At 58.2% G+C, this 23,233-nt stretch overlaps 2 protein-coding genes across 2 annotated transcripts in view; one reads left to right on the top strand and one right to left on the bottom strand.

Annotated features, from left to right (window-relative positions):
* The window catches only part of LOC142466841 (uncharacterized), a 755,003-nt gene that overhangs the window by 357,787 nt on the left and 373,983 nt on the right, over nt 1-23,233 (bottom strand). The gene's annotated exons all lie outside the window — the stretch shown is intronic.
* The window catches only part of MTCL2 (microtubule crosslinking factor 2), a 117,745-nt gene that overhangs the window by 48,730 nt on the left and 45,782 nt on the right, over nt 1-23,233 (top strand). The window contains exons 3-5 of the mRNA XM_075572321.1: nt 5,946-6,104; nt 10,555-10,614; nt 15,808-17,052. Of these exons, the coding sequence (XP_075428436.1) occupies nt 5,946-6,104; nt 10,555-10,614; nt 15,808-17,052 (1,464 nt within the window). The remainder of the gene's footprint in view (nt 1-5,945; nt 6,105-10,554; nt 10,615-15,807; nt 17,053-23,233) is intronic.

The following is a 23,233-nucleotide window of genomic DNA, read 5'->3' as shown; positions in this document are numbered from 1 at the left end:
GCTGCGCAGGTAACCCCACTCCGTGCCCAGCCCCCCGCGCTGCGCAGGTAACCCCGCTCCGCCCCCAGCCCCCCGCGCTGCGCAGGTAACCCCGCTCCGTGCCCAGCCCCCCGCGCTGCGCAGGTAACCCCGCTCCGTGCCCAGCCTCCCGCGCTGCGCAGGTAACCCCGCTCCGCGCCCAGCCCCCCGCGCTGCGCAGGTAACCCCGCTCCGTGCCCAGCCCCCCGCGCTGCGCAGGTAACCCCGCTCCGCGCCCAGCCCCCCGCGCTGCGCAGGTAACCCCGCTCCGCGCCCAGCCCCCCGCGCTGCGCAGGTAACCCCGCTCCGCGCCCAGCCCCCCGCGCTGCGCAGGTAACCCCGCTCCGTGCCCAGCCCCCCGCGCTGCGCAGGTAACCTCGCTCCGTACCCAGCCCCCCGCGCTGCGCAGGTAACCCCGCTCCGTGCCCAGCCCCCCCACGTTGCGCAGGTAACCCCGCTCCGCGCCCAGCCCCCCGCGCTGCGCAGGTAACCCCGCTCCGCGCCCAGCCCCCCGCGCTGCGCAGGTAACCCCGCTCCGCGCCCAGCCCCCCGCGCTGCGCAGGTAACCCCGCTCCGTGCCCAGCCCCCCCACGCTGCGCAGGTAACCCCGCTCCGTGCCCAGCCCCCCGCGCTGCGCAGGTAACCCCGCTCCGTGCCCAGCCCCCCGCGCTGCGCAGGTAACCCCGCTCCGTGCCCAGCCCCCCGCGCTGCGCAGGTAACCCCGCTCCGTGCCCAGCCCCCCGCGCTGCGCAGGTAACCCCGCTCCGTACCCAGCCCCCCGCGCTGCGCAGGTAACCCCGCTCCGTACCCAGCCCCCCGCGCTGCGCAGGTAACCCCGCTCCGTACCCAGCCCCCCGCGCTGCGCAGGTAACCCCGCTCCGTACCCAGCCCCCCGCGCTGCGCAGGTAACCCCGCTCCGTACCCAGCCCCCCGCGCTGCGCAGGTAACCCCGCTCCGTGCCCAGCCCCCCGCGCTGCGCAGGTAACCCCGCTCCGTGCCCAGCCCCCCGCGCTGCGCAGGTAACCCCGCTCCGTGCCCAGCCCCCCGCGCTGCGCAGGTAACCCCGCTCCGTGCCCAGCCCCCCGCGCTGCGCAGGTAACCCCGCTCCGTGCCCAGCCCCCCGCGCTGCGCAGGTAACCCCGCTCCGTACCCAGCCCCCCGCGCTGCGCAGGTAACCCCGCTCCGTACCCAGCCCCCCGCGCTGCGCAGGTAACCCCGCTCCGTGCCCAGCTCCCCGTGCTGCGCAGGTAACCCCGCTCCGTACCCAGCCCCCCGCGCTGCGCAGGTAACCCCGCTCCGTGCCCAGCCCCCCCGCGCTGCACAGGTAACCCCGCTCCGTGCCCAGCCCCCCGCGCTGCGCAGGTAACCCCGCTCCGTGCCCAGCCCCCCGCGCTGCGCAGGTAACCCCGCTCCGTGCCCAGCCCCCCGCGCTGCGCAGGTAACCCCGCTCCGTGCCCAGCCCCCCGCGCTGCGCAGGTAACCCCGCTCCGTGCCCAGCCACCCGCGCTGCGAAGGTAACCCCGCTCCGTGCCCAGCCACCCGCGCTGCGCAGGTGGCCCCGCTCCGTGCCCAGCCCCCCGCGCTGCGCAGGTAACCCCGCTCGGTGCCCAGCTCCCCGCGCTGCGCAGGTAACCCCGCTCCGTACCCAGCCCCCCGCTCCGCGCAGGTATCCCCGCTCCGCGCAGGTAACCCCGCTCCGTGCCCAGCCCCCCGCGCTGCGCAGGTAACCCCGCGCCGTACCCAGCCCCCCGCGCTGCGCAGGTAACCCCGCTCCGTGCCCTGCCCCCCGCGCTGCGCAGGTAACCCCGCTCCGTACCCAGCCCCCCGCGCTGCGCAGGTAACCCCGCTCCGTGCCCAGCCCCCCGCGCTGCGCAGGTAACCCCGCTCCGTGCCCAGCCCCCCGCGCTGCGCAGGTAACTCCGCTCCGTGCCCAGCCCCCCCGCGCTGCGCAGGTAACCCCGCTCCGTGCCCAGCCCCCCGCGCTGCGCAGGTAACCCCGCTCCGTGCCCGGCCCCCCGCGCTGCGCAGGTAACCCCGCTCCGTGCCCAGCCCCCCCGCGCTGCGCAGGTAACCCCGCTCCGTACCCAGCCCCCCGCGCTGCGCAGGTAACCCCGCTCCGTGCCCAGCCCCCCGCGCTGCGCAGATAACCCCGCTCCGTACCCAGCCCCCCGCGCTGCGCAGGTAACCCCGCTCCGTACCCAGCCCCCCGCGCTGCGCAGGTAACCCCGCTCCGTACCCAGCCCCCCCACGCTGCGCAGGTAACCCCGCTCCGTACCCAGCCCCCCGCGCTGCGCAGGTAACCCCGCTCCGTACCCAGCCCCCCCACGCTGCGCAGGTAACCCCGCTCCGTGCCCAGCCCCCCGCGCTGCGCAGGTAACCCCGCTCCGTACCCAGCCCCCCGCGCTGCGCAGGTAACCCCGCTCCGTGCCCAGCCCCCCGCGCTGCGCAGGTAACCCCGCTCCGTACCCAGCCCCCCGCGCTGCGCAGGTAACCCCACTCCGTGCCCAGCCCCCCGCGCTGCGCAGGTAACCCCGCTCCGCCCCCAGCCCCCCGCGCTGCGCAGGTAACCCCGCTCCGTGCCCAGCCCCCCGCGCTGCGCAGGTAACCCCGCTCCGTGCCCAGCCCCCCGCGCTGCGCAGGTAACCCCGCTCCGTGCCCAGCCTCCCGCGCTGCGCAGGTAACCCCGCTCCGCGCCCAGCCCCCCGCGCTGCGCAGGTAACCCCGCTCCGTGCCCAGCCCCCCGCGCTGCGCAGGTAACCCCGCTCCGCGCCCAGCCCCCCGCGCTGCGCAGGTAACCCCGCTCCGCGCCCAGCCCCCCGCGCTGCGCAGGTAACCCCGCTCCGTGCCCAGCCCCCCGCGCTGCGCAGGTAACCCCGCTCCGTGCCCAGCCCCCCGCGCTGCGCAGGTAACCTCGCTCCGTACCCAGCCCCCCGCGCTGCGCAGGTAACCCCGCTCCGTGCCCAGCCCCCCCACGCTGCGCAGGTAACCCCGCTCCGCGCCCAGCCCCCCGCGCTGCGCAGGTAACCCCGCTCCGCGCCCAGCCCCCCGCGCTGCGCAGGTAACCCCGCTCCGCGCCCAGCCCCCCGCGCTGCGCAGGTAACCCCGCTCCGTGCCCAGCCCCCCCACGCTGCGCAGGTAACCCCGCTCCGTGCCCAGCCCCCCGCGCTGCGCAGGTAACCCCGCTCCGTGCCCAGCCCCCCGCGCTGCGCAGGTAACCCCGCTCCGTGCCCAGCCCCCCCACGCTGCGCAGGTAACCCCGCTCCGTGCCCAGCCCCCCGCGCTGCGCAGGTAACCCCGCTCCGTGCCCAGCCCCCCGCGCTGCGCAGGTAACCCCGCTCCGTGCCCAGCCCCCCGCGCTGCGCAGGTAACCCCGCTCCGTACCCAGCCCCCCGCGCTGCGCAGGTAACCCCGCTCCGTACCCAGCCCCCCGCGCTGCGCAGGTAACCCCGCTCCGTGCCCAGCCCCCCGCGCTGCGCAGGTAACCCCGCTCCGTACCCAGCCCCCGCGCTGCGCAGGTAACCCCGCTCCGTACCCAGCCCCCCGCGCTGCGCAGGTAACCCCGCTCCGTGCCCAGCCCCCCGCGCTGCGCAGGTAACCCCGCTCCGTGCCCAGCCCCCCGCGCTGCGCAGGTAACCCCGCTCCGTACCCAGCCCCCCGCGCTGCGCAGGTAACCCCGCTCCGTACCCAGCCCCCCGCGCTGCGCAGGTAACCCCGCTCCGTACCCAGCCCCCGCGCTGCGCAGGTAACCCCGCTCCGTACCCAGCCCCCCGCGCTGCGCAGGTAACCCCGCTCCGTACCCAGCCCCCCCGCGCTGCGCAGGTAACCCCGCTCCGTGCCCAGCCCCCCGCGCTGCGCAGGTAACCCCGCTCCGTACCCAGCCCCCCGCGCTGCGCAGGTAACCCCGCTCCGTACCCAGCCCCCCCGCGCTGCGCAGGTAACCCCGCTCCGTGCCCAGCCCCCCGCGCTGCGCAGGTAACCCCGCTCCGTACCCAGCCCCCGCGCTGCGCAGGTAACCCCGCTCCGTACCCAGCCCCCCGCGCTGCGCAGGTAACCCCGCTCCGTACCCAGCCCCCCCGCGCTGCGCAGGTAACCCCGCTCCGTGCCCAGCCCCCCGCGCTGCGCAGGTAACCCCGCTCCGTACCCAGCCCCCCGCGCTGCGCAGGTAACCCCGCTCCGTACCCAGCCCCCCCGCGCTGCGCAGGTAACCCCGCTCCGTGCCCAGCCCCCCGCGCTGCGCAGGTAACCCCGCTCCGTACCCAGCCCCCCGCGCTGCGCAGGTAACCCCGCTCCGTGCCCAGCCCCCCGCGCTGCGCAGGTAACCCCGCTCCGTGCCCAGCCCCCCGCGCTGCGCAGGTAACCCCGCTCCGTGCCCAGCCCCCCGCGCTGCGCAGGTAACCCCGCTCCGTACCCAGCCCCCCGCGCTGCGCAGGTAACCCCGCTCCGTACCCAGCCCCCCGCGCTGCGCAGGTAACCCCGCTCCGTGCCCAGCCCCCCGCGCTGCGCAGGTAACCCCGCTCCGTGCCCAGCCCCCCGCGCTGCGCAGGTAACCCCGCTCCGTGCCCAGCCCCCCGCGCTGCGCAGGTAACCCCGCTCCGTGCCCAGCCCCCCGCGCTGCGCAGGTAACCCCGCTCCGTACCCAGCCCCCCGCGCTGCGCAGGTAACCCCGCTCCGTGCCCAGCCCCCCGCGCTGCGCAGGTAACCCCGCTCCGTGCCCAGCCCCCCGCGCTGCGCAGGTAACCCCGCTCCGTACCCAGCCCCCCGCGCTGCGCAGGTAACCCCGCTCCGTGCCCAGCCCCCCGCGCTGCGCAGGTAACCCCGCTCCGTACCCAGCCCCCGCGCTGCGCAGGTAACCCCGCTCCGTACCCAGCCCCCCGCGCTGCGCAGGTAACCCCGCTCCGTGCCCAGCCCCCCGCGCTGCGCAGGTAACCCCGCTCCGTACCCAGCCCCCCGCGCTGCGCAGGTAACCCCGCTCCGTACCCAGCCCCCCGCGCTGCGCAGGTAACCCCGCTCCGTACCCAGCCCCCCGCGCTGCGCAGGTAACCCCGCTCCGTGCCCAGCCCCCCGCGCTGCGCAGGTAACCCCGCTCCGTGCCCAGCCCCCCGCGCTGCGCAGGTAACCCCGCTCCGTACCCAGCCCCCCGCGCTGCGCAGGTAACCCCGCTCCGTACCCAGCCCCCCGCGCTGCGCAGGTAACCCCGCTCCGTGCCCAGCCCCCCGCGCTGCGCAGGTAACCCCGCTCCGTACCCAGCCCCCCGCGCTGCGCAGGTAACCCCGCTCCGTGCCCAGCCCCCGCGCTGCGCATGTAACCCCGCTCCGTACCCAGCCCTCCGCGCTGCGCAGGTAACCCCGCTCCGTACCCAGCCCCCCGCGCTGCGCAGGTAACCCCGCTCCGTACCCAGCCCCCCGCGCTGCGCAGGTAACCCCGCTCCGTGCCCAGCCCCCCGCGCTGCGCAGGTAACCCCGCTCCGTACCCAGCCCCCCGCGCTGCGCAGGTAACCCCGCTCCGTGGCCAGCCCCCCGCGCTGCGCAGGTAACCCCGCTCCGTACCCAGCCCTCCGCGCTGCGCAGGTAACCCCGCTCCGTACCCAGCCCCCCGCGCTGCGCAGGTAACCCCGCTCCGTACCCAGCCCCCCGCGCTGCGCAGGTAACCCCGCTCCGTGCCCAGCCCCCCGCGCTGCGCAGGTAACCCCGCTCCGTACCCAGCCCCCCGCGCTGCGCAGGTAACCCCGCTCCGTGCCCAGCCCCCCGCGCTGCGCAGGTAACCCCGCTCCGTGCCCAGCCCCCCGCGCTGCGCAGGTAACCCCGCTCCGTGCCCAGCCCCCCGCGCTGCGCAGGTAACCCCGCTCCGTGCCCAGCCCCCCGCGCTGCGCAGGTAACCCCGCTCCGTACCCAGCCAGCAGGAAGTGACTCGGGGTCTCTGCTCCCCAGGTGGCGAAGGACGTGTCCGTGCGTCTGCACAACGAGCTGGAGTCCGTGGAGAAGAAGCGCGGGAAGGTGGAGGAGGAGAACGAGGTTCTGCGCCAGCGGCTCATCGAGAGCGACCTCACCAAGCAAGTCCTACAGAGCGAGATGGACAAGCTCAAGGAGGTGAGGGGTGGGGACCCCATCCCGGGGGGGGGGGCGGGTTGTGGGGGTGCACGCCGTTTAGTGGAGGAGACATGGACTTGGATTTCTGCTGGAACGCTCCGCTTGGCAACTCGGGGAGAGAGAGATGGGGACGCGCCGGGGGCTCCTGGGAAATATAGTTTGCATGTTCAAATCAGCTTATTTCCCAGGCGTGACGGGCGTGTTCCCAGGCGTGACGGGCGTGTTCCCAGGCGTGACGGGCGTGTTCCCAGGCGTGACGGGCGTGTTCCCGGGCGTGACGGGCGTGTTGACGGGCGTGTTCCCGGGCGTGACGGGCGTGTTCCCGGGCGTGACGGGCGTGTTCCCGGGCGTGACGGGCGTGTTCCCGGGCGTGACGGGCGTGTTCCCGGGCGTGACGGGCGTGTTCCCGGGCGTGACGGGCGTGTTCCCGGGCGTGACGGGCGTGTTCCCAGGCGTCTCTCCCTGTGCTGTATGGAGGGGTGTTTCAGGAGAAATAGAATTCCGAGGATACAGCACTCCCCCCACTGTCGCTATCCCCCCCCCCACCCTCGCTCTCTCTCCCCCCCCTCGCTCTCTCTCCCCCCCCCTCGCTCTCTCCCCCCACCCGCGCTCTCTCCTCCCCACCCGCGCTCTCTCCTCCCCACCCGCGCTCTCTCCTCCCCACCCGCGCTCTCTCCTCCCCACCCGCGCTCTCTCCTCCCCACCCGCGCTCTCTCCTCCCCCTCTCGCTCTCTCCTCCCCCCTCTCGCTCTCTCCTCCCCCCTCTCGCTCTGTCCTCCCCCCTCGCTCTCTCTCCCCCCCACTCGCTTTCTCTCCCCCCCACTCGCTTTCTCTCCCCCCCACTCGCTTTCTCTCCCCCCCCACTCGCTTTCTCTCCCCCCCACTTGCTTTCTCCCCCCCACTTGCTTTCTCCCCCCCCACTCGCTTTCTCCCCCCCCACTCGCTTTCTCCCCCCCCACTCGCTTTGTCTCCCCCCCACTCGCTTTGTCTCCCCCCCTCGCTTTCTCGCCCCCCCCACTCGCTTTCTCCCCCCCCACTCGCTTTCTCCCCTCCCACTCGCTTTCTCCCCCCCCTCGCTTTCTCCCCCCCCCTCGCTTTCTCTCCCCCCCACGCTTTCTCTCCACCCCCCCTCGCTCTCTCTACCCCCCATCTCTCGCTCTCTCCCCGCCCCTCTCGCTCTCTCCCCGCCCCTCTCGCTCTCTCCCCCCCCCTCTCGCTCTCTCTTCTCTCCCTCTCTCTCCCCCCTCTCGCTCTCTTCCCCCCCCTCTCGCTCTCTCTCCCCCCCTCTCTCTCTCCCCCCTCTCGCTCTCTCTCCCCCCAACCCCCACTTTTTTTTTTGTACCAACGCCAGGCAATGTTTTCACGTTTGTCTGTAAACACGGCGAGCTGAGACTTCGGGGGAGGGGGCTGAATTCCTCCTGCTGCTCCCTATGAAATGCAATTTGTAAATCATTTCCTGTGAAAATGCAGTAGCCCAATCTTTGTTTTTATCACGGTTGGATTGGTTTAAGGACGCCGTTACAAAGGGGGTTGTCCTTGGCGTGGCTCTGGGGAGGCTGGGACTTCATCTTCTAACTAAATAAAAAAATGTTTTGCGACCGGTTAAATCGCAACCAGCTGAGGACGGCCTCAAACTGTTCTTATTCTTCCCAAGCCGTCCGGGGCTCAGAAATAAACAAAGGCCACATTCAAAAAATGCTCTGCGTTTGTAACGTGGCTGTCATGGCGTGGCACAGCGCCAGGCATGATCTCAGCCAGTCTCTAACATCTGTACCACTGCAACTGTATCCACGTGTAACGGCCGTTCTCACCAAAATAATGTCTTAAAGCCGCAGTCAAAGCTGGCATTTATTTTATTCCCCCCCCCCCCCCCCCCTTTAATATGCGCATCTATACAATCCACGCAATAAGTCATTGGCTAAGTTGACGATCGATCCGTTCTCCTGTGACCGATCGGCGAAGATTCGGCTCGGGGGTTCACTAAATGGCCGTCAGTGCAGCAGAAGAGGACCAAAGATGCGAAGTTCTGTGGGGAAGATCATGTGACCAGGCAGTCACTAGATTCAATTGGTGCGCTGCTAGAGAGAGGGCAGGGCTCAAAAAGGGGTGTGCCCGAGCCTTTTTCAGAAGAGGAAGGGTGTGTGACTTTGTAAATGGTTGCTATAGAAACAAAAGATGCTTGTGACATTATAATACATTAAAAATGTCATTCAGAGTTGTAGCATTTTTTCTTTAAATTCTGTAAACAAGTATTTTCACATTGTACAGAACTGATTTATTTAATAAATAAAAGCGCCCGTAGCATATTGCTCGGCCTGCAGCGGTATGGGAGCAATCCAAGCCATTTTCTTAACATTTATTTTTGAACATACTATTGAAGCAGGGGATCTCCCGAGCTGAACCCCATTAATTTCAGCTCCGGGGACCCCCAGGGATACTTGCCTCCAAAGGGGGTGCCAGTATCGGCAAAGTTCAAAGGTCCCGCGTCACCCAGGCCAAAAGAAGCCGCACAGGATGACCTCACGGCTTCCTATTGGTTCGCAGGGCGCGGCCATTACGCGAACCCCAGCTAGCAAGACGGAGCGGCGACCGGCTCCCCCTGCGGAGGTTTGTATCGCCGGGAGCAGGGGGTCGTGGGAGCTCAAATGAATGGGGTTCAGTTCCGGAGACCCCCGGCTTCCCGTCTATGTTAAAAAAAAGATTAAAGGAACGCTCCATCCGAGGGGCATTTTATATATTTCATAACGCTTCTGCAGCCGTGGGCCCCTGATCTGCACCGTGTTAATACCAGACTCGCGAGGTATTTACCTCCATAGTGTGCTGCCGATTTTACTCCCGCGTTCTCAAACCTCCCGGCTTCCTAATGGCCCTGCATGCTGGCGATTTTAAACCTCCATTTTGTTCCCCCGCCCCCCAAAAAATAACCAATCCCGGCCTTTACTTAACATGTGTGGTGTCTCCTTGGCTACTGTGTGCACAGCGCTGCAGACACGCCAGTGCTATAGAAGAGAAACAGGATTGTTAATAGTGGGCAGGGAGTAGGTAGTAGGCCTCTGGGAGGAGGGTAGGGGGTTAGGAGGGGAGTGTGGAAGGAGGGATGTATGTGGCATTTCTTCACTTGAAATCATGGTTTTTGTGCCATGTTCTGGTGAGTAACAAAGTGACAGAAACCCTTCCCCGCAGAGTAATAATAATGTTGAACACGTATGAGCAGGTTCACGTGTCTGAGACCGGCCCGCAAGCCTGCCCCATAATCCCACAGCATACCCGGCGTCCACTGCAGCAAAGGGTTCTGGGTAATACCATGCAAATGATCCGGGTGCATGTCATTACCCACAATCCTTTGCTGCAGTGGTAAAAAGGCCGTTTTGTGGACCGGTTGCTGCTGTACTGTGGCACGTAGAGTATCTCTGGCACCATGTGAGACACACACAATTTTAAAAAGCTCCTTTTTGCCGCTGACAACGCAGATTAAGAACGTGCAGGTCACACAGGTGTGTTAATGCAGTTTCATCTAGATTTAACCACCGCCATACATTCATTTTGGGCCCAGGCGACACTGCACTTTTAAATCAGATCACTTGTTTCCCTGACCCCTTTTCACCCACCTGACTGCACACAATAAATGCTCAATTTGCTATCAGAGAATTAAAGTGCAGCTACCTTAGAATATCGCTGAATCAGCAAACATCGGTCTGTGCTTCTAACAGATGCCGTCTGCGATTATGTGCTTCATGGTGTGTTTACTGCATGAAATCCCCACGCTGGCACCATCTGCTCTGACAGCTTGTACACTGAGGCACGACCAATGGACCATAACGTCCTTGATCTCTTCACCTCCGGCTTGTGTATCCTGTTCCAGCTAATAAAGGATGATCCCATGCTGGCCTGAACACGTCGGGCTGCCCTATAAAACAAGCAGCGTTATAGAAAACGGCACTATAGAAAAGGGCTGTAGGCAAATGCTCCGGGACCAGTGGCTTTAACCTTACGACAAACACAACAGATTACAGCTTTTCTAGAGTCAAAACATTGCTACAGAGCAATTGTGTCCCTGCCGGAGGCTGTAGGAAATGTACAAACCAACACTGCTCCGTTCTTTGTCTAACCAGGGAAATGAGAACGTTACCTGTACGTGTTTGAACAAGTATTTGTATTGCACGCTGCAGGATTAAATTCAAGGAATACATACAGATGTCGGCAGGCATGCTGTCCTCGGTGCCCCTGGGAGGATTCGCTCTCGGAAGGGGTGCCATTTTTTTGTGACATCATAACGCCAGCGTGACAGCACGTTCAGCTGTTTTGTTGTCAGAAAGGAGGGCAACCTCTTGTAAACCATTGTGTGGTTACAATGATGCAGAAGGGGTTTTTGGGCTGAGTGCTTTTGCTTTACTGCGATCCCTTGTGTAGGCCGCTGACATGTCTAATGGCTGCCTCATTTCCCTTGCAGAACTCGTTGAAAAAAAGAAGCAGGTCATCGGGGAAAGTGGATAAGAAGCCGTCTCTGCAGGTACGAATACGTGTGTGTCTCCCATGTACCAGGACTCTTCAACTGGCGCCCGGCGCGGGGCCTTGACGTGGCGCCCGGCGCGGGGCCTTGATGTGGCGCCCGGCGCGGGGCCTTGACGTGGTGCCCGGCGCGGGGCCTTGACGTGGCGCCCGGCGCGGGGCCTTGACGTGGCGCCCAGCGCGGGGCCTTGATGTGGCGTCCGGCGCGGGGCCTTAATGTGGCGCCCGGCACGGGGCCTTGATGTGGCGCCCGGCGCGGGGCCTTGACGTGGCGCCCGGCGCGGGGCCTTGACTTGGCGCCCAGCGCGGGGCCTTGATGTGGTTCTTGGACTCTCTGCTCATTTCATATCAGTTGCTTAGGCAGCAACGCGCAGTTTTTCACACAGTCACTTGTAAGTTAAGATAATGGCGAAATGTTAAGCTATATAATCATTTTCAAGTCTACAAATTTATCTAAAAATGACATTACAATAAGCTTGTGGCCCTTCTACTCCTAAATGTTGTCCCTTTGGAGTCCCGGTTGAAGACCCGTGCTATGTACAGAACTGTGTCTTCTTATGGGTCTAATTGATTATATTGCCCGAGGGCAATTAGTGATATTTGTGAGCTACATTGGAATATTTCTTACCTGGTCTTATTATTGTGAAGCAGGATCCAGAGAGCAAATACGTCCACGATTATGTGAATAATAAACGCAACCCAAATATAGGTAATACAATAAAAATGGGTGATATTATTAATGTAGGATTAAGATATCCCACTCACATTTTAGCGAGTAATTCAGGCGGTGTGGAGATTAGGGGTAACCGACTCATACATCCTCTTGGCCCCTCGTCAGGCATTCATCAGCCCCCGGCAGGGAAGGAAGGATTCCCACACAGAATGAAGAACAGTAATACAAGTGCAGGTTGCTTTTATCAATAATGTCCTGGAACAGGAATATCTATCTCTGCTCCCCCTGTTTCCCCCCCCCCCTTCTTTGCAGCTCTGCCTGCTGGATGTAAGCTTTCCCTGCAGCTTCACTCCTAGTGCAGATGGGAATGGATACATTTATGATACTTTCCTCCCTCCAGTCTGCTAGATACTGGTTGCCCTGGCAACATCTCTAGTCCTCCAAGTTAAATGGACTTTTCCATACTCCCCTGTCTGTTTTCACAGGTAGTTTAGCCGTGGCCCTATTCCTGTGTTACAACCCTTACACACTTCCTTTTCCTTCCTGAACTGGCTGAGTGAGTACTCTTACGCTACACACCTCTTGGCAAGGCCATTCTGTTTTTACCTGCCTCTGATTATAAAGCACCCACACAGAGAAGCACTCTCTCACCACACCATACCAGCCACAAGTGCCTGTATATGACTGATGCTTTCCCAATAAAGTGAAGAAAATATAGCAGGACTTTGTGTGCTTTGGAAAAGGGGCTGACTTAAGCTATCTGGCCTCATTCACATCTTACACGTGACCCTGGCTCCAGAATAAATAATGAAGTTACAATATGTATGGCACTCTCACAAACATAAGTGGTTTTGAAGCAGTTAGACCAGGGGTGTGCAACCTTTTCCCCTTGCGCCCCCTGCCGGCTGTCCCCCCTTCCTCACATCAGTTCCCACGTAGAAAACCCTTTTTTTTTTGTGGATTAAAAATATCTTGGAAGTCAAAAGGCAATTCATTTCTGCAGCTAATTACGCTGACGTACATCCATTAAAAGTCCCGGGCAGCTGTTGTTTTTTTCCAAATATTGCTTGGCAGTAGAGAAGGGAACAACGCATGTTTTGTACACGTGCAAATATATTCAGTTATCCGGCCTCGTTTATATTCAACGCCCGTCTTCAAATCTACATCTCAATTGTGCACTGATTAAGCCCGTGCGCCTTCGTTAAGAATAAAAGGGGGTGGGGTTTCTCCAGTGGCTTTCTAAATGGCAGTGCAAAGGCTTCTGGGAGGGAGCGCATTTTCGTGGTACTGGGAAACAAAGGCAGATTAATTTCTGCCATGAATAGCGGCATTGAAGTGATCCGAAGCGAGAGAATAACGTGTAAGTGCAGTAGTTACAGGAGCGAGGCACAAGCAGTGGTTACAAAGATGGTACCAGGGGGCGCAGGGCACCACTTTGTTTAGATCTACTTGCCCAGAGTACCACTGCTTTTGTTTCACATGAATATTATTTATGAATGTACAATTCTCTGGTTTTCCAGATGAGAAACCCCCCTCCCCACGCCCTGAACTCTTTGGCAATGAACCTTTTTAATTTGCCAGTAGAATTAAAGATGGCTGCCGGGCGTCGTCCAATAGAAAGCGAGGACGGTAGGCCCGGGTATTGGCCCGGCGAGAATGAGGCTGACCCGTCGGCCGGTTTTGATTTCCGAAAGGGGACGGAGAAAGAGATGTTGAAAGGCAGAGCTCTGGGGGACCATTGGAGGGTCCGGAGTTGAGTAGCGCGGTTCAGCTAGAGATTTCTCCCCCCCCACCCCCCCGAGCGTTCAACACGATCTGAGCGGCAAAAGGACAGAAGAGGATTCCTTCGCGTAATCGGCGACGTCGCGATCACGTGATCTGGATGGGCCGGAGAGGCTGGTGCCACGTGTACTCCAGCACTCAAAGGGTTAATTGCCTGATTTAATCCGGGTTGTTGCCATGAATAACTCACTCTGGTCCTACATGGGACTGACCCTATAACCCCAGGGGTGGCCACCTCCAGTCCTCAAAGGCCACCAACAGGTCAAGTTTGAAAGATATCCGTGCTTCAGCACAGGTGGTGTAGTCTTGGATTGAGCCACCTGTGCTGAAGCAGGGATATCCTTAAAACCTGGCACGTTGGTGACCCTTGAGGACTAGCGTTGCCCACCCCTACTATAACCCATGCAACACCTCGCCGTTATTCCGGTATTTAGCTCTGGTCCTACATGGGACTGACCCTACAACCCATGACACAGACCGCGCCATTATCTCTGGATCCCACACGGGTCGGCGGCTTTAACATGAGCTCACAGCATTCTTCCTATCGATGTGTTGTTATTTAGTGGGGGGATATCTCCACAACATGAATACGCTCATTGTTCCTGCCCTGCCTGGGCTTCACCCGTCACGTGTCCGCGTGGGAAGTTTAACTGGTTACAAGTCACATGAGCACCAGCACATCCTCAGGGCGGCGATGGTCGGGCAGGGTTGGCTCGCGAGGTCATTTGAAGCGTCGTTTTCCAATCCCGAGAGACAAAGATAAGAATTTAAGTTATTGGGATTCGATCTTGCCGGTGGGATTGTACCTTCCATAATACCATATATCGGCTGGCCACACTCTGTCCGCAAGAGCCGCCAGCTCTCCAGGTTTTAAGGATATCCCTGCTTCAGCACAGGGGGCTCAAGCGGTGGCTCAGTCGAAGGCTGATCACAGTCAAAGATTGAGCCACTGGTTGAGCCCCCTGTGCTGAAGCAGGGCGTGATTGAGCCACCTGTGCTGACGCAAGGACTGATTTGACCAGGTTTTAAGGATATCCCTGCTTCAGCACAAATGGCTCAATCGTTTTGATTGAGGACGGAGTTCGGCCACCCCTACCGTGTAGAGACGCAAAACCAGACACCTTAAAGCAGCACTGTCGTCGTCCCCCCCCCCCGTCCAGGGGAAACAAAATGGTGGACTACATGTCCTGCGACACGCCGGGAAATAGGAAGCCATGACCTCCTCCGTATAGTCCTGCAGAGGAGTTACCCGACCAGTGGCTGCGCTGGGGTTTCCGGAAGCCGGAGGGACCCAGGAGCTGAAATCACACCGGTTCAGCTCAGGGGGGGACACGGGGGACACCCCCGGCTACTCACCTAAGGGGAGTCTGGGGGGGAGGGACGGCTCCTTTACAAGTTAATCGGAGCAGAAAAATGGTTCCTCCTGATTGGGAAAGGGGTGTGGACACACTCGCTCGGGACATCTTTACCCAGAATCCTCTGCTTGTTGCGGCAAACCGAAAAGTTGTGTGGCAAGAGAGAAAATACCAATACGTTTTAAAAGTGGTGAGGAACCCTGGAAATAAATCCTTCATATGATTGAGTTTATGTAGGCGAACGTTGTAGAACATACATATATACATACAGTACATGCATACATACATATGTGTTCCCCCAGAGGGAGACCCTCTGTAATGTTCAGATAGAATAAAAGTTGACTATTTCTTCCAAGAAATCCAAGAAATCCCTGGCTTGATGATTATTTCCCATGAAGCAGCAGCTCGGCGAGTAAAGACTCTGATTCTGTCATAAATGACGCAGGGGAGCCTGGTTCAATTCCCGGTGTCGGCTCCTTGTGACCTTGGGCAAGTCACTTTATCTCCCTGTGCCTCACACACCAAAAGCATAGAGTGTAAGCTCCGCGGGGCAGGGACCTGTGCCTGTAACATTCCTATGTGCTGCGCACCGCGCGCTGTAATGTAATTGTGACGCGCTGAGTCACACTGGGAGGAAGCGCTGGATGAAATAACGTTATCGGATTTGTACCTGTCTGATCGCAGTACAATAGTTACTGTGTCTGTTCCATACATTCCCTTTCATGGTGTATCTGTGTTGACCTGTAAAGGGGCAGTCCCTCCTAGGACCAAACCGAACTCATAGCAGGGACACGTTTAAGGCGTCACATCTGGGTGATTGATGCTTTTCTTTCTTTTCTTTTTTTAACCCAAATATGACATATATATATTTTTAAATCATCTTTAGGAGTGAGTTTGTAAACACAGTGCGGCGAGACCTGTAGTTAATTTCCCACGACGTATAAGCAGCCAAATCTTTGCTTTTAGCATTGTTGGATTTGACAATGTGGGATTGCACCTGTAAAAGAGAGACCCTTATGTAATTACGAGGTGTGTGTGTGTGTGTGTGTGTGTGTGTGTGTGTGTGTGTGTGTGTGTATGTATAATGACATCTACATGTCATTTCCCAGAATCCCTTGCTGCATTGGCATTGCTGTATGTTAGGAGATAATGGTTGAAGGGCAGGGTTGCAGACCTGTCCGAGACATGTGAACGTGCTCACAAGTGATTATTTTCATTTGCTATATATACATATACATACATACATACGTACATACACACATACGTACATACACACACATACGTACATACACACACACACACACACACTCTTGAACCAGTGGAACCATGGTCCCTGAAGGAGAAGTGTACACGGAAGTAACCCTTTTCTTTTTTCGCATTGCAGGAGGACAGCTCGGATCTGAAATGCCAGCTACACTTCGCCAAAGAAGAGTCGGCTCTAATGTGTAAAAAGCTTACGAAGGTGGCGAAGGAGAACGACAGCATGAAAGAGGAGCTGGTGAAATACAGGTTAATGTACGGAGACCTGGACAGCTCGTTGTCTATCGAAGAGTTGGCCAACTCTCCTCATTCCAGAGAGGCCGAGCTGAAACACCACCTGAAGCTGGTGGAAGAGGAAGCCAACCTTCTGAGCCATAGGATAGTAGAACTAGAGGTTGAGAACAGGGGCGTAAGGGCAGAGATGGATGAGATGAAAATTCATGACCAAGACCTTATCAGTCAAGAATCCAGGTTCAGCTTTCCACCTGGAGAATCGGGAGATAACTTTGTGGAGCTGAGGAGGCATCTCCAGTTCGTAGAAGAAGAGGCAGAGCTTCTCAGGAGATCACTGATGGAGTTGGAGGACCAAAACAAGTTGCTGATGAATGAGCTGAATAAGTATAAGTCGGACCATGACCTGGATATAACCTTGTCGGAAGACAGCTGCTCAGTCATTAGCGAACCTTCACAAGAAGAGCTGACCACTGCCAAGCTACAAATCGGCGAACTCAGCGGCAAGGTCAAGAAACTCCAGTACGAGAACCGAGTGCTTCTCTCGAACCTCCAACGCTACGACTTGGCCTCTTGTCAGAGCACAAGACCCTTGATGGAAACGGACGCCGAGGCCGGGGATTCGGCTGAGTGCATTCCGTCACCTCTGTGGCGGGAAGGACCCATAGGCGGAGAAAGTGACTCCACAGACTCCAAAGATCGAATGGGGAACGGAAATCTCAAATCTCCGGATGTTTGTTACACCTCCCCATCCAGGTTGTTGAAGACGAAAGAGTTGGAGACTCTTCTTGGCATAAGGGCACAAGCTGGGCTGGTCAGCAAAGCCATCGAGGTCTTAACGTCCGATTCAAATGGCTTCACTTCAGGTATCAAACTGTGTGCAGATAACGACTGTGCAGACCTCCTGTTAACCGCGGCAGTCGATAACAGCCAGGTTCCCAGTGACTCCAAATTGGTCAGTGCCATTTTTGCCAGACTTGCTGTGTTACAACAGGAGCTAAATTGCTTTATAAGGAAGGTGGATGGTCTGGGGGACTGTTGCAAAGAACAAATGGATTCTTTATCACTGCTGTCCGACTCCATGTCCCCCGACACCTCGAAAGAATCTCCAAGGAGAGAACACAGCTCGGACTTGCAGGTGAGTAGTTGATGATCACAGAGACCCCCCCCACCCCCACCCCTTCCGATAATGACTTCTTTATTTGCCGTGCTTTCCCTGCTTTAACAGAAACAAACCTGCCCGTAACCTACTAATATTCCCCCTTTATCTAATTTGTAGCTAACAACATGTTGCATGGAGACCACATTAAAGAGGGACTCGGTGCCCAGAGTGTGCATGGTATTGATGTTGTACCTATAGAGTAGGGCGTTGAACTCTTCCCACCGTCCTGAATGGGAGAGCTAAAGTCCAGAGTACCTGGGTAGTAAGATGCAAGATAGGATTGGGACACGTATGATATACGCGGGTTTATCACATTGATGGCGGCGCAGTCGGTGCCTGATCACCGAGCCCCGCGGTTACGGAGGCCCCGCGCTCTCCCTTACAACAATGAAACTGATTGCCGGGGGGGGGGGGGAGTGCAGAGCCTCTAACTCTCTTACCTTTTCTCCCGGCATCTCGCCTTCTCCTGGCATCTCCCCACATCATTAGGGCTCCGCGACGTCAAATGGCGGCGCGTTGCCATGACAACGGGGCGTCCCATTGCCTTGACAATGGGAGTCCCGGTGGAGCCGCATTGCCATGACAACGTGGCGTCCCGTAGTCATGGCAACGCAACGTCATTTGACGTCGCGGAGCCATAATGACAGGAGCATACCGGGGGAGATGCCGCCAGGGGCCACCGGAGAAGGTAAGGGCCGAGGCCCTCGCATACATCATGGCACCGAGCCACCGCGAACATACCAGCCCCGGGTTTAGGTTTCAGAGCAAGTTTGGGGCACAATTGTCGGAGATGTAGACCTCTTGATTTTGCGTCTATGTATGAAGATGCTTTCTCCAGTGGCGGCCTGGGGGCGCTTGTCACGATGGACGCACTTAATAACACATTTATATTTTGTGGATCCCAATTGAGCAGAACAAGTTGAGCAAAATAAACTGAGATTTATTCCCTTGATAGGCAAACACACGACAACTGCAGAATACACTTAATAATGACACTTACTGGTATAGGAACAGGGGATAATGTCCAGAAAGGTGCAAAGCACCAGAAGATTGTCTTTTAAAATGTAGTCCTTTTGCAAGGGTATAAATTGCCAGCCCAATCCTTCTGTGAAAGTGCAAAGTCTTTTCTGGTTCTTTGGGGTTCGTGCTGGAATCCCCAGGGCTAACGACGCCCCCTTTGCTGCTCCACTGGGCGGCCCCAAGCGGATACACTGGGATGCGGTCACGATCTTCCAATGCAGAGGAGATTGCCTGCGTGCTCCAGCCGATATAGTGACAGGAATGTATCAAAAAGAAGGAAGGCGGTCACTGCATAATAGAACTCAGCCACGAAGTAAAATAAAATCAACTTTAATAAAGAGTAATGCTGTACATCACAGAATAGACCTCCGACGCGTTTCGTCCCATCTTGGGACTTTATCAAAGAGTGACAATACTCTACACACATGCATCTTAAATAGGCAAGCCCTTCATAATCATTGGTTCAAACACAGTTGTGATAAATCATATAATCACGTAGAAAAAACCAAGGGGAGGGGGCTGACTTTGCCTGTAAGACTGCCTTTGTATAGAGAAAAATTATTAAAAAGATGACACACATAAAACATAGACAATAAGTAAAATACAAATAAAAACAAGAACATTTGATGTATAGCATACATAATTAATTACTCATTTGAAAACTTTTAATGAAGGAAAAAATATATATATCTTATTCAGAACCATAGGGGGAGTAAGTATGAATTATATAAGGGAAAGCGTATACCAGTGCATATATATACATGTAAAACCGCAACAGAAAGGCACTTCATCAAAAATATATGTTTCCCTTATGACAAAGTTATATTTTTAATATGTGTGTGCTTGGGGGGTTACAATGAGGCTGCACACCAAAAATCAGGGTGCTGGCTCACTCCGTTCCTAAATTAGAAGTCTTAATGGAACGACTCCTGTTATTCAACACTGCAGGTAGAGACTAGCCTGCAAAAAGGGGACAACAATGCATAGAGGGGAAAATGGTACATGGGAACAGCATGTAACATTAACCCCTTCATCCCCAATACGAAATAGGGGTAACCAGCTGAGCACACTGCCTTTATTAATGCGCTGATTACCCCCATTTTCTTCACAGCGTTATCTTCTGAGTGTTACCGAGAGGCTCTCCCCTGCACAGTGAGGGCGGCTCCCCTCCTGCCCCCCGAGGCTCTCCCCTCCACAGTGAGGGCGGCTCCCCTCCTGCCTGCCCCCGAGGCTCTCCCCTGCACAGTGAGGGAGCTCCCCTCCTGCCCCCGAGGCTCTCCCCTGCACATTGAGGGCGGCTCCCCTCCTGCCTGCCCCCGAGGCTCTCCCCTGCACAGTGAGGGCGGCTCCCCTCCTGCCTGCCCCCGAGGCTCTCCCCTGCACAGTGAGGGCGGCTCCCCTCCTGCCTGCCCCCGAGGCTCTCCCCTGCACAGTGAGGGCGGCTCCCCTCCTGCCTGCCCCCGAGGCTCTCCCCTGCACAGTGAGGGCGGCTCCCCTCCTGCCTGCCCCCGAGGCTCTCCCCTGCGTTCCTTCCTGATTATCGGACGTGTTAGAAGCTCAGAGAGGTTTATAGCTCTTTGTTCTGCCAGGGCGTCAAATATTAGCTGGAAAAGTCAGACGTGAGCAGGGAGCAGGGAGCATGGGAGCAGCCGCACGTCACCCAGGGAGCTGGGAGCAGCCGTGTTACTGTGGGGTGGGGGGGCCCCCTTATTTCTTTGGTCAGAAACCTGGCCCGTGACGCGGCTGATAAGTGCAGGTCCAGTGTTTGCTTTTGTTTTTAAATGGAGCTTCCCAAACCGCACAGGTCTCTTCTTCACGTGTACAGAGCTTCCCAAACCTCACAGGTCTCTTCTTCACGTGTACAGAGCTTCCCAAACCTCACAGGTCTCTTCTTCACATGCACAGAGCTTCCCAAACCTCACAGGTCTCTTCTTCACGTGTACAGAGCTTCCCCAACCTCACAGGTCTCTTCTTCACGTGTACAGAGCTTCCCAAACCTCACAGGTCTCTTCTTCACGTGTACAGAGCTTCCCAAACCTCACAGGTCTCTTCTTCATGTGTACAGAGCTTCCCAAACCTCACAGGTCTATTCTTCACGTGTACAGAGCTTCCCAAACCCCACAGGTCTCTTCTTCACGTGTACAGAGCTTCCCAAACCTCACAGGTCTCTTCTTCACATGCACAGAGCTTTCCAAACCTCACAGGTCTCTTCTTCACGTGCACAGAGCTTTCCAAACCTCACAGGTCTCTTCTTCACGTGTACAGAGCTTCCCAAACCTCACAGGTCTCTTCTTCACATGCACAGAGCTTTCCAAACCTCACAGGTCTCTTCTTCACGTGTACAGAGCTTCCCAAACCTCACAGGTCTCTTCTTCACGTGTACAGAGCTTCCCAAACCTCACAGGTCTCTTCTTCACGTGTACAGAGCTTCCCAAACCTCACAGGTCTCTTCTTCACGTGTACAGAGCTTCCCAAACCTCACAGGTCTCCTCTTCACATGCACAGAGCTTTCAAAACTTCACAGGTCTCTTCTTCACGTGTACAGAGCTTCCCAAACCTCACAGGTCTCTTCTTCACGTGTACAGAGCTTCCCAAACCTCACAGGTCTCTTCTTCACGTGTACAGAGCTTTCCAAACCTCACAGGTCTCTTCTTCACGTGTACAGAGCTTTCCCAAACCTCACAGTTCTCTTCTTCACGTGTACAGAGCTTTCCAAACCTCACAGGTCTCTTCTTCACGTGTACAGAGCTTTCCAAACCTCACAGGTCTCTTCTTCACGTGTACAGAGCTTTCCAAACCTCACAGGTCTCTTCTTCACGTGTACAGAGCTTCCCAAACCTCACAGGTCTCTTCTTCACGTGTACAGAGCTTCCCAAACCTCACAGGTCTCTTCTTCACGTGTACAGAGCTTCCCAACCCTCACAGGTCTCTTCTTCACGTGTACAGAGCTTCCCAACCCTCACAGGTCTCTTCTTCACGTGTACAGAGCTTCCCCACCCTCACAGGTCTCTTCTTCACGTGTACAGAGCTTCCCAACCCTCACAGGTCTCTTCTTCACGTGTACAGAGCTTCCCAAACCTCACAGGTCTCCTCTTCACGTGTACAGAGCTTTCCCAACCTCACAGGTCTCTTCTTCACGTGTACAGAGCTTTCCAACCCTCACAGGTCTCTTCTTCACGTGTACAGAGCTTTCCAAACCTTACAGGTCTCTTCTTCACGTGTACAGAGCTTTCCTAATCCTCACAGGTCTCTTCTTCACTTGTACAGAGCTTTCCAAACCTCACATCTCTTCTTCACGTGTACAGAGCTTTCCAAACCTTACAGGTCTCTTCTTCACGTGTACAGAGCTTTCCTAATCCTCACAGGTCTCTTCTTCACTTGTACAGAGCTTCCCAAACCTCACAGGTCTCTTCTTCACATGTACAGAGCTTTCCAACCCTCACAGGTCTCTTCTTCACGTGTACAGAGCTTTCCTGGCCTCACAGGTCTCTTCTTCACATGTACATAGCTTCCCAAACCTCACAGGTCTCTTCTTCACATGTACAGAGCTTTCCAACCCTCACAGGTCTCTTCTTCACGTGTACAGAGCTTTCCTGGCCTCACAGGTCTCTTCTTCACGTGTACAGAGCTTTCCAAACCTCACAGGTCTCTTCTTCACATGTAGAGAGCTTTCCAAACCTCACAGGTCTCTTCTTCACATGTACAGAGCTTCCCAAACCTCACAGGTCTCTTCTTCACATGTACAGAGCTTTCCAAACCTCACAGGTCTCTTCTTCACATGCACAGAGCATCCCAAAGCTCACACGTCTCTTCTTCACGTGTACAGAGCATCTCAAACCTCACTGGTCTCTTCTTCACGTGTACAGAGCATCCCAAACCTCACAGGTCTCTTCTTCATCCGACGTGCATCACAATCCTCTGTAACTGTTGACGGGGCGATCCCCCGCAGCTGTGCAAGGAAACGGCCTCCTGTGCACCATTTAACAACCAGCCCGGCTCCTGCACCGGGGGGAAAAGCCCAGATTCGGCTTCTTTTGTTTCTCTGAAAACTCATTGCAAAGTGCATTTTTTTAATGGGTCTCTGAATGGGGGGGAGGGGGGTGGGTGGGAGAGAGAGGCCCGGGGAGCGGGGGGGGGAGGGAGAAAGCGGCCCGGGGAGGGGGGGGGGGGGGGAGAGAAGGAGCCTGGGGGTGCGAGGGGTGGGGGGGTGGTCGAGAGAGTAGCCGTTGTGGGGTGGAGGGGGTGGGGGAAGAGAGGGAGCCTGGGGGTGCGAAGGGGGGGGGGGGGGTGTGAGAGAGAAGGGCCCTTTACTGCAGGGGGGCTCAACTCCAGTCCCCGCCCAAACAGGTCAGGTTTTAAGGATATCCCAGCTTGAGCACAGGTGGCTCAGTCAACTGAGCCACTAATTGAGGGAGGGTCTGATTGAGCCACCTGTGTTGAAGCAGGGACTGAGCAACTGTGCTGAAGCAAGGACTGAGTGAGCCACATGTGCTGTGAAGCTGGGATATCCTTAAAACCTGACCTGTTGGGGGGTCTTGAGGACGGGAGATGAGCCCCCTTCCTGCTCTACTGAATATGGTGACGAGCCATTCACAGCCAACAATGCCCGACCTTCCACTGAACTGAATGGAAATGAATGCATCGGCGCGTCCACACCGCTTCGGAATAGCAATGGCACCATAATTACCTTACAATCGGACAAAACAACAGGAGGAGCCGTTTACCTAGCGCTGTGAGGACCGCCAAACAGTCTTATCACAAAAAGACGTTGGATACAGAAAATACCAACAGAAACCCACGACAAAGCTTTCCTTCCCCTGGGAATGTTACGTATGAAACATTAAATCCATCAATATCCACGTGTGTGTATTAAATAAATCCGTTCTGTAGCATTAGATCATACATACCACATTATTATTTTTTAAATCAACTCTTAATGCGTTTTAATATACTGAGCACCCTTTGATTTCTATAACAGGCTCCAGCCCACCTCCCCAGCCCACCTTCCCAGCCCCCCCAGCCCGCCTCCCCAGCCCACCTTCCCAGCCCCCCCAGCCCGCCTCCCCAGCCCGCCTCCCCAGCCCGCCTCCCCAGCCCGCCTCCCCAGCCCACCTCCCCAGCCCGCCTCCCCAGCCCC

The sequence above is a fragment of the Ascaphus truei genome, chromosome 15 (genome assembly GCF_040206685.1).
Source record: "Ascaphus truei isolate aAscTru1 chromosome 15, aAscTru1.hap1, whole genome shotgun sequence".
Classification (NCBI taxonomy): Eukaryota; Metazoa; Chordata; class Amphibia; order Anura; family Ascaphidae; genus Ascaphus; species Ascaphus truei.
The sequence above is the reverse complement of the archived record's forward strand: the minus strand, read 5'-3'. Positions and strand labels throughout refer to the sequence as shown.